This window comes from Papaver somniferum, chromosome 1, assembly GCF_003573695.1.
Source record: "Papaver somniferum cultivar HN1 chromosome 1, ASM357369v1, whole genome shotgun sequence".
Lineage (NCBI taxonomy): Eukaryota > Viridiplantae > Streptophyta > Magnoliopsida > Ranunculales > Papaveraceae > Papaver > Papaver somniferum.
This window is the reverse complement of record NC_039358.1, coordinates 109965369-109975733: the sequence shown is the minus strand read 5'-3', so window position 1 is coordinate 109975733 and position 10365 is coordinate 109965369. Positions and strand designations below refer to the sequence as shown.

Genomic DNA, 10365 nt, shown 5'->3' with positions numbered 1-10365 from the left:
TATCAACTACCGTAGGTAGAGTAGGATGAGTTAACCAGGATCGAAGACATCTAAACGGTTTCTGGATCCTATATTTTTCTGGGTTTGAATTCAATAAAATAGGCGTATGATCAAAACCTATCCTTGGGAGGTGAGTTACCTTGGTATCCGAAAATTTCTGGGACCACAGGAATGTAGTTAGCGCTCTGACGATTCGTTCGCAGATGTTTGCCTCCCCCTTTCGGTTGTTTGACCAGGTGAAAGGCGATCCTTCGTACCCCGCATCTTGTAAGCCCAATGTGTCGATAGTGTCGATGACGAAAGATTTACTGATGTTGGAGCCAGCTTTATTTCCACCCAGTTTCTCATCTGGGTCTAATATTACATTTAGGTCGCCTAATAGAACCCATGGCTTGTTTATTTGTTGCGCGAATTCCAAAATATATGTACATTGTTCGATTTTTTCATCTGCTTTAGCTGCTCCGTATACACATGTGATTATTATATCTTCATTTCCTATTTTAGAATCAAAATGATAAACATTGGATTTTGACGAAATTAATCTGAGTTGATTTCACAAGAGTCAGAATCTACATACTAATAGTCTCTTCTCAGTAATATATTTTGTTATTTAAAAAAGAAATTCATAAAATACCATTTTCATATTTATCACCAAAAATCTTTCCTTCAGTAAGACTTTTATTTCTTTTCTAGCAACAACCCATTTTTACCACTAGTCTACTACTACAGTCTAAGAGCAACCACAGCCATGAGACGGACCAAATACCAAAAGTAAGACTAAAAACCAAAAAAATTTGGTATTCTGGGTGTTCAAGCGCAGTGGTAGAACACCAAATTTGGTGAAGCGTAACTTATACACACGCCCGATGTCAGACGGAAATTATATTCACGTTTGTTGATTAGGCGGCTTTATATTATGCGTTTGAGTGAAACGTAGGTATAATGCGCGTTTGATTGAGGCGTAGGTATAATTAACGCCGGATATGGGACGGGGATGGAAAGTGCGTCTACAGGGACGGGGATTAAAAGTGCGTCCCATTCATACGGAGATATAAAGTGCGTATGTTTCGGGCGTTAATGGCTTATGCGTCTGGGTGAGACGTTTATACAAGATGCGTTTGATTGGGGCGTTTATAGAAGGAACGTCTGAATGGGGCGTGCCCAAATTTGGGGAGCTGACCTTTGGGATTGTACGGAGATATGCCTCTATAGGTTTAATTAAGTAAAAAAGAGAGATGATTATATGTTTCTCGTTTTAGAAAGCAACGAACGATGAAGGGTAGGGGACCATGTATTCCTCCTAATGATGCACCACTGTGACCTAACTTCAACTGCTTCAGATTGCAATCCTCTTTAGTCTGCATTTCATCATCTTTTGGAGAATCCCAAAGGTCAGCTCCCCTACATTACGCCTGCTAACAAACGTACATTAAAGATACGCCTCGCCCAGACGTACATTAAAGTTACGCCCATACCAGACGTACATTAAAAATACGCCTAGACACAGACGCTCACAATACATGCGCCCAACCCAGACGTTTTTTATAACTGCGCCTCATTCATACGCCCTTTATACATCCGTCCCATTTCAGGCGTAAGTATTAACATCGTCTGACGCGTTTGAAGGGGGCGGAGTTTATACATGCGCCTGACTCATACGGTGATTATATGCTCGCCTGATTGTATACGGTGATTAAACTTACGCCTGGTATCATACGCTCCTAATACTTCCGTCCCACTATATCTTTTTTAGTCTGGGCCGACGACCACATTTGGTCTCAAACCCTAAATTTGGCGACTAAATTTGGGTTTACTCCTCACCACTGCGATACTTTCTGGGACCAAATTTGGGTTTAGTACCCAAATTTGGTCGTGACTGTGGTTGCTCTAATACTCTCTAGTTCAGATTCAATGTACGGAGTATGGTGGTAGTTATACTCGTACTACAGGATATCAGTAGCACTAGAACAGGTCAGAATGAACCAAATGTGCCAATCAGGCGAATGATGCTTAATTGTGTGCGGGTTAAAATCTAACCAGGGGTAAACTTAGTAGCGTTAACCACAAACAAATAATGAAGTTGCCTTAAAATTACTACAAAAACATACCCAATTTAACCACTCCAAGAAAAACCATCAGACAACAGTCACGTAAGTAAAATTCAGTAGAAGAAAGACGAAGCTGAGGATCAAGAAATTGCCCAATTCCAAAAACCCTACACATAAGGTGAAATTGAGCTACTTACATTTCGTGAAACTTGTTTCTTATCTGAATGATTTTCTTGTGTTTATACTAAGAATGGATTGAATTAGCTATTGCATGGATTAGTTTGGTAAATCAAACCCTAAATTAGAAATTTGATGATCTTTTTTGATTTCTTGATTCTTTGACTTGGGTATTTCTTTATCAGATTTGTTAAATTTGGATGTAGATTCCAAGAACTCAGTTTTGGGGGATTCTTTGATTCTGATTCCCTGCATGTTTAATCCAATTCATTTACTGGTATTGGTATTCTTTGTTAGTTGAATTCTTAGAATAAGGCTATTTTTGAGATTTCTCAGAATAATAAAAATCATTTTTGTTAAAGATAGAGCTTAGAAACCTTCAAAAATGCAAATTTTGTTTTTATAAGTTTGTACTTGTTGGATTTCTGATGTTGTGTTTATTTGGATCAAGGGTTATAGTTTCTTGGATCGACTGACCTATCTATTGGTGTGACATTGTACAGGGAAGCACCAATAATTCTAACTTGGGGATTATAAAATGTGTCCATCTGCACCTTTCTCTCCTACAACTGAAGATATTGGTTTATGTTGGCCTGGAGAGCTGCTAGTTATGTGTTTGGAGAGAATGATATGTGGGGATCCTATCCCGGCTAACGTAAATACTGAAATAAACCCTTACCTTGATTTGCCATGGTTATTGAATGGTAAGGTTTAATTGGTCTTACTCTTCTCAAAAAATATGTTTCTGCTTTTACCTACACAACTCTATGGGATTTTGGCATCTACATGAACTCATGCAAGTGTGATTAGCATGAGTCTAGTGTCTTACTCTTATTGTATTCGCTCATGCTTTTATCAAACAATACAGGGGTAGAGGCCTAAAGGGTTTGATTTGCATCCATTTGACTGAACATCGTTTCAATTTTTCTTAGTGGTTTATTCTTGTGTAACATACTAGATATCTTTTATGGGTTTTTGACATTATGTGAAAAATCTTTAAGGTATTGTGTTCATTATACACAACATTTCATGGATTTGAAAAATTTACCACTGATAGGATTTGCGTTTTCGTAGTGGTAAATCTTTCATAGTAAGTCCAGTTTATTTGTGTTCAATAATGCATTCATTATTTTAGTAATACGTTATAACATTTAGAATCTTCTTACTAGTTTGGAACTCTGCTTATTGAGTAGTAATGTGCACAGATAGCATTTGGTACTTGCATTCGTGGGATCTTAAAGCTTCTGAAACTGGATACTGGATGGAGGCTGAGGAGGAGTGCGAAATACATACAGATAGTCCCACCATTGGTTCAAGAAGTACTCTCCAGTTCTTCAGTGGCCAAGCTCCTGATGGGGAAAAAACTAACTGGATGATGCATGCATACAGAATACAGCAGAAGAGACTCCTTGAAATCAATAAAGAAGGGGTGTGTAAGCCTTATAAACCTTTCATGCACCTGAAAGCTGTCAATTTTCTTTTTGGTAACTCCCAAACAACTTGGTCTGATTTGTTAGCAATCATTGTTTGGTAGAATTCCAGTTCACTTTGTAGAGTTTTTACAAAGCGAGGTCAGAGTCCAAGCAACAAGGAAGAACAACATGGTTCTGGCGGGTGCGATGGCATTGACAACAATGCGTTGCTTAATTCGACGGAATTAGATCCCAACTTAAAACATCCTACCATCAAGTGTCAGGTTCGTGAACTTCCATGTGTTTCTGCCATTCTAGAACTGCTTTGGAAGGTCATTTTCAGCTTGTTTTAGTTATTCTTCTTTGCTTTCCAGTCTTCATATGCCTACTGCCTGGATTTTTTACTGTTCTCCGTTTGTTAATATTATCAATCCAGGTGATCAGTAAGAATGAGAAGCATGACCCTACGAAAGTGTCTGACAGACAACCAATTCCTGCTAACTCCATTCATGACAATGAGATCTATGACTTTTCTATGGGAGATTACTTGGAATTGGAAGACCTCAATGATCCATTAGAATCGTCTTTTTCCAGTTCAGAAAATTCAATATGTTCGACTCTGGCGTCATCTGAACACTTCGACTACTTCGATTCATCAGCTTTGTTGCGGGATATGGATAATGATCTGGATACGCAGAGGAATCACACAGATAATATTTCTGGATTACTCAGACCAGTTAATGCGGCTGTCAGAGGGGATTCTTCAGGTAGGTCTACCGACCTATTTATGTTCCGTTGCCTTTTGTATATTTAACCCTTGAGGTACTGACCATGTTGGGCGTGTCACTTATAAGTACTGGTATGGTCTCACAATTTGTGTCCAATAAGTCAGTGGCATGGTGTTATGCACATATTAAGTAGGGGTGCAACCTCACCATTTATGTCTTTGTTCTGGTTAGCTGATGTGCAATAGTTATTGGGGACCTGATGTCTATATAACACCATGCCACTGACTTACTGAGGCTGGATTAACCATATCCCATCTACGATTCCGTTTCAAGATTAGCATTTTGAAAGTCATAACCATCTGCCTTAAATTCCTTTCATGTGGACAATTTTGTGGCAGACTTTTTTTTTTAGCCAGCATAGGTTTTGGGCTAGACTCCCTGTTTTAGCTGTATAGATACATCATATATCAATGTCTCTTTTCATTAGATTCCAAGTAGGTCTAGTTTTTTCTCGGCTTCTTGCTTTTATATGCCAAAGAAATAACTTGTCACACTGGTGGAAGATTCTTCCTAATAGGCAATAGACACTGGTCAATGGTATAATTTTTTTTTCTTTTTTGATTAATGTTAAGGCTAAAAATTAAAAATTCTTCAGTGGTAGCCTTTGCTGGATTCGTGTTATAGTATTTGTGGAAATCTGGATAATAATTGTTGATGCATCTCTCACAGTCCAATTGTTTTCACACAATAAATTCTCAGAGGAAGCAGTAAACAAGTACTTTCAGATGGGGAATGATTCATTTTTTTTGTTCTGTTTCGTGCTTTGTTAGGTGCTGAGCAGCAACTTCTGGATACAGAGGCGTTAGAGGATGCTCGAAATAGACAGACTGCAGGCGACCGCGATGTGAATGAGCTAACAAATTCATCACAAGATGAAGTGGCATCGTCCTCGTCATCCAATTCAAATGGTAGTGTTAGAGCAGCAGCTTCACCTACTTCATCGGAAAACAAAGATGATGTGGCTGGTAGGAGGCGCAGCAGGAGTAGGATAGCAAAACTTAGGAAGAAGTATTTGTGCTTCATATCCTGCTAGTTTCTCATGCTCCGCCAGCACGCCACAAACTTCACATGAATATGCTGTGATGATACCTTAGTTACACTTTTGTAGATAGGTCTTATGATATATATCCCTGACTTCTGGGAGCTAAAACATTAGAGTATTGACACGAATCCATCATGTCTTTGTCATGTAGTTCAGTCTGAGTGTACTAATAGTGTGCAGAGATTACATTTTGGTATTTTACACAATAACAAGACTTCTCAAGTTTTCCAAATGAATCAAGGATTCGACCGGTGTAGAAGGTGTAGTGAATAGCTGCAAAGTGGAGCTTTCAGATGAGGGATTAGCCTGACTGACCACTGGGGTGGTGGGTAGGGTCCGTAAATTTTGGTGAACTTGTTAGTGAACTTTTTATTTGTAAACATGAATGATAGATAGCCGAGGCAATTTTGTGTGTTACTGTAAAAAAAAATCCCTGCTGAGACTGAGACTGTATTTCGTGATGTAATTTCATGTCTTTACTAGCTCCTTTTGATTCAAGGTTTGTCATCAAAAGCACAATTATGTCCCGTGTTTTGGATTTATAGCTCCGTAAGTACAGCCGAATAACAGCGTGATGTTAACTGTGACGGAAGGAAACTTCTACATATGCTTTCTTTAAGAAAATGGATTTTAGCTTTAAATATCGATTGATAATGATTTTGTTAAAAGGACAAGCTTGCTAGTAAAAGCATCAGACACTCAATTCTTACTGTGAGGATCCTATTATTTTTCCGGCCGTGCTAGAAATTCACCATTTCTATCCCCTACTTCTTTACACCACTATATGGCGTGCACCCACATTCCAGACTCTAGATCTGGAATGATAAACCCCTAGGGGCTCGCCGTTTTTGCGGCCCATAAGCTCTGTCACTGTGCAAGTGTAGTTGCTGACGGACAACCATTCATCTGACACAGTTACACCATGGATTATTTCCACGGTCTCTATCTTCTCTCTCTAGATCTAAAAGGTACGCGGGAATTTCCGACCCCACTTAAAAGGCGGGAAATAGGATATAGCGCGGGAAAAACTTTTATTACTGTCTATTTTTTTAATCTAAAATTGCGGGAAATCATACTTTGGTCTGGTTACGACAATACCCTACTTACATCCAGTTAATCACCAACAAAGTCACGGGACCTACTAGTACGAACGTAACAATTGTCACTATCATGTTAGGTCACTATAGTCAAATTAAATTCTCCTTGCAGACAAGTCATTTTAAAATAACTACAAGGGTATATGAGTCATTACAGCAAAACCACTACGCGAAAAACTTCACGCTCTTTATGTCTTTCTCTCTCTAAAAGTCTAATAACTGCTACTGAAGTGATGTACCGAAAGAATGACGAGTACGTGTTGACTGATTATTGGTCCAGTTAAGGTCGTCGGGATTAAGAGCAACAGAGTTGTAAAAGAGAAAGGCAAAAAAAACACACACTCACTCTCATTTCTCTTATTTTCTTCTACTCACACCACTTTCCCTCTATTTTAGTTGAAATTCCCTGAATTATTCTTGAATCCCAGAAACCCATTTTTAGAAATAAAAAATCATGATTTTTTAATAAATTATTTTTGATCATCAAATGTATGATCTTATCATAAGATCTGACAGAATTTTAACTACTTTTTTTTATAATTCATAAATTTATTAATTAATCATTTATAGTTAGTTTTTTTGAAATTAGAGTTGGTTAAGAAATGCTTATGGAGAGTGTTGTAAACGGTGGTGGTGGGTTTCCATCACAATTACAGAGCTATGGAGGAGGAGGAGGAGGAGGATATAGTAGTGAAGATGACTTGGCTGTATTACCAAGACATACTAAAGTTGTTGTTACTGGTAATAACAGAACTAAATCAGTTCTTGTTGGTCTTCAAGGAGTTGTCAAGAAAGCTGTTGGACTTGGTGGTTGGCATTGGCTGGTAAATTTCTTTGTTTCAACTCATTAATTCTAGATTAAACAGTGTTCTGTAGTGAATATTGTTGTGTTAATAATGCAGAGTATGAATTATTGATCTTTTTTTATGGGTTAAAGTCAATTGGTGGAGTTTTGAGACTGAATTTTTACTTGTTGGTGTACTATTTACGGAATTTGAGATTTGTTTGCATTGCATATATATTTATATCTACGGATCTTGAATTAATGGTTTGAATTTATTCTGTTTTCTAGTAATGGCGGCTGAAAATTTGATGTGGAATTATGAATTAATGGAATGAATTTTGATTGGATTTGGTGTTTATGTTGTTTTGATGTCTTCTTTTTCATTCTTTAGAAACTTCTAGGGTATCTATTGATGTCATATGACTTATTCTTTGTGTTTATAGGGTTTCCCTTAGAGGATGTAATTGGTGTATAACTGGATGAGATTTTGTTAAGAAAAAATTGTTGGTCTCTTAATTTGTATTTTTGATCTTAGAGATCACTATGTTTACTAAAGTTCTCTCTGAATATCATGTATCTTGCTAATAGTATGCTGAACTGATTGTGTTCTAATATGATTTTGTGGGATCAATATGTAGTTCAATAACTCAGTTAAGCAAGGGTTTTCCTTGGCTAAAATGGCCAGATCATATTATAAGATTCTAACTTTCCTTCAGGTTTATTCTATGCTTGGTTTGGTTCTTCCTGCGATTATATTCTGTTGGTGATGATTTTGGCAGTTTTGGTTTGAAATAGGATGAAAGTTTCTTCTATCCAGTGTTGAGTTTCTAAGTATTCTTATCCTGCCATATTTCAAATTTTACCTTGTTAATATGCAATCCAGTGGTAGTTATTGTATCCATTTCACCTGTCTTCTTCTTTACTTTGCCATTTTTTTGATTTGATTTGATTTGTCCGTCCCACTATTTCAGATACTTACGAATGGGATAGAAGTAAAACTACAGAGGAATGCCCTGAGCGTCCTTGAAGCTCCAACTGGTCTTGAGGACGACGAGGACCTTGAGTGTGAGAATATATGGAATGGGTTCGATATTGGTAAGTTCAGTTATTTGATTGAATTTTATTTACTCTCCCCTTTGATTATTACAATCGCGTACTCCGAAGAGCTGATTAATCAGACTCTGAGGGTCTCAGTGATTTGTTTGCTTAATCTTTTACGTACTAACAAATATTGAAAGTGCGCGTCATCATATCGAAATGTTGTATGGTATGCACATAGGATGCTGCTTTAGCTGTCATTATGTCTTTCAAGTATTACATAAAGTTCTTTGTCTGGCTTCTTTATATCCATCTTTTTCATTCCTTTTACACATTCCTGACGTTCCAGCATCCGATGACAATCAAAAGTCCTACCGGTCGAGGCATCGACATAAAACTGTTGCTCAAAAGACCATGAGCCGGACCTTTTCATATGAGTCGCAATCTAAAGGATCTGTTTCTCCTGCTCGGTGTGCAACGGTATATGATATTTTTGTCTCTCCCTGCCAGAATGTAAAAGCTATTCTGTTCGTAATGTCTTCTGTTTTGCTTTGCTGAGCTTTTCTAAAACCCTGTGGTGCAGAAGGTTGACCTCAGCAAACTGGAAATGACAGCATTGTGGAGATATTGGCGGCACTTCAACCTAGTAAGTTTAGTATTGTTGATTTCAGTATTTAAACTTCGCCTGTAGTGATATATGGGGAAGCGAAAGAAAGTACCCTTACTAATTTATTGCCAATGATAGGTTGATGCAATTCCAAATCCATCTAAAAAGGAGCTAGTGGATGTTGTTCAAAGGCATTTTATGTCACAGGTACCTTATACAAAATTATTTACAGCTTTTCTTGTTTTGATTTAGCGGGCAAGTGAAATGACCAAATGTGAATAACTCATTGCTGTCCCATTGTTTGTTCAGCAATTGGACGAGTTGCAGGTAATTTCAGGGTTTGTTCAAGCTGCAAAGAGACTGAAGACCGTCTGTAACTAACCTCTTGAAGAAACAAGAGAGAAAGAGAGATATTTGGATCAGTGCTAACGAATCTAGGTTTAGTGCTGCTACTGATTTAACCTTCTGCTTCCCATTAGTATCTAGTAAGTAATATCTTTAATGCATTGTGTAACATATGTGTGCGTGTTGTTTAGAGTTCTGGTATAACGTAGTGCCGAAATGACGAGGGCTCTTAGTATCAGTAGTATTAGTACTAGACTACTGGTTATATGTGTAGATATGTAGTAATAATCTCTGGCAAAAAGATCTTGAAGTTGGCTTCTGTTTTGCTCTAGTATAGTGTGAAGGTGGAGTAAGGATTAACTTAATCAAATAATCAAATTAAGGAATGAATGTATATTTAAGTTCGGTATCTTCTTTTCAAACTAGTATCATCATTGTTCATTAGCATGCTTTCTTCTTTCATGAATTTCTATCAATCTTGATTAATCTCTTGTTACCTTTTATGTGTAATTTTGTAAGTGAAATTAGTGCTTCACATGTGATGTCCGGGTTAAATCAGAAAAGATGTCTATTTCCTGGCCATAGAAGTGTAGAAGTATCATGGGGTGGTGGGTGGATGGTGGGGCCATGAAAATGAAAGGTTACTAGCCATAGGGTCCTCCCAATTTCTCTAGTCTCTTGGAGCAAAGAGAGATGGGATTTATGAGAAGAGCTACTGGAATGGGAGAAGAGCCCCCCCAACAGGATGTGTTTGGGGAAATTGGGGTACAGATATCAGTGGTTCAAAAGTCATATTCGAGCCAAATCTTGTTCCTTGTCTCTATAAACAGGAAGAAAGTAAGTTGCTGTTGCTGAAAATTTTCTTCTGGTATCCTGATTTACTGGCATGTGACGCATGTCAATTTCTGTACTACCATTCTATTGTCTCCTTGTGTTTCGGGTCGGTGCCCCCACCTATTCATTCACTGGTTCCCAATTTATGATTGCTTTAGTTCAAAGAGGTCAATATTCATTGACTTGAGTCCCT

At 37.8% G+C, this 10365-nt stretch overlaps 2 protein-coding genes across 4 annotated transcripts; both read left to right on the top strand.

The window, feature by feature from the left end:
• The first annotated feature begins 2090 nt into the window (after nucleotides 1–2090).
• Nucleotides 2091–5965, top strand: LOC113296292 (NAC domain-containing protein 53-like). 2 transcript variants are annotated; one of them, XM_026544607.1, is made up of 7 exons: nucleotides 2109–2226; nucleotides 2432–2502; nucleotides 2729–2929; nucleotides 3431–3654; nucleotides 3760–3921; nucleotides 4074–4404; nucleotides 5196–5965. In XM_026544607.1, the coding sequence occupies exons 3-7, from the start codon at nucleotides 2764–2766 to the stop codon at nucleotides 5456–5458; spliced, it is 1146 nt and encodes a 381-aa protein (XP_026400392.1). In that variant the 5' UTR covers nucleotides 2109–2226; nucleotides 2432–2502; nucleotides 2729–2763; the 3' UTR covers nucleotides 5459–5965. The 2 variants fall into 2 exon arrangements, with proteins under 2 accessions (XP_026400388.1, XP_026400392.1); XM_026544603.1 differs by lacking the exon at nucleotides 2432–2502 and having other exon boundaries at nucleotides 2091–2226.
• An 840-nt stretch (nucleotides 5966–6805) lies between these two features.
• Nucleotides 6806–9779, top strand: LOC113296285. 2 transcript variants are annotated; one of them, XM_026544598.1, is made up of 6 exons: nucleotides 6806–7388; nucleotides 8320–8443; nucleotides 8736–8866; nucleotides 8973–9032; nucleotides 9132–9200; nucleotides 9303–9779. In XM_026544598.1, exons 1-6 carry the CDS (start codon nucleotides 7167–7169, stop codon nucleotides 9372–9374), a joined length of 678 nt encoding a protein of 225 aa, XP_026400383.1. In that variant the 5' UTR covers nucleotides 6806–7166; the 3' UTR covers nucleotides 9375–9779. The 2 variants fall into 2 exon arrangements, with proteins under 2 accessions (XP_026400383.1, XP_026400381.1); XM_026544596.1 differs by having other exon boundaries at nucleotides 6810–7388; nucleotides 8970–9032.
• The last annotated feature ends 586 nt before the right edge of the window (nucleotides 9780–10365 follow it).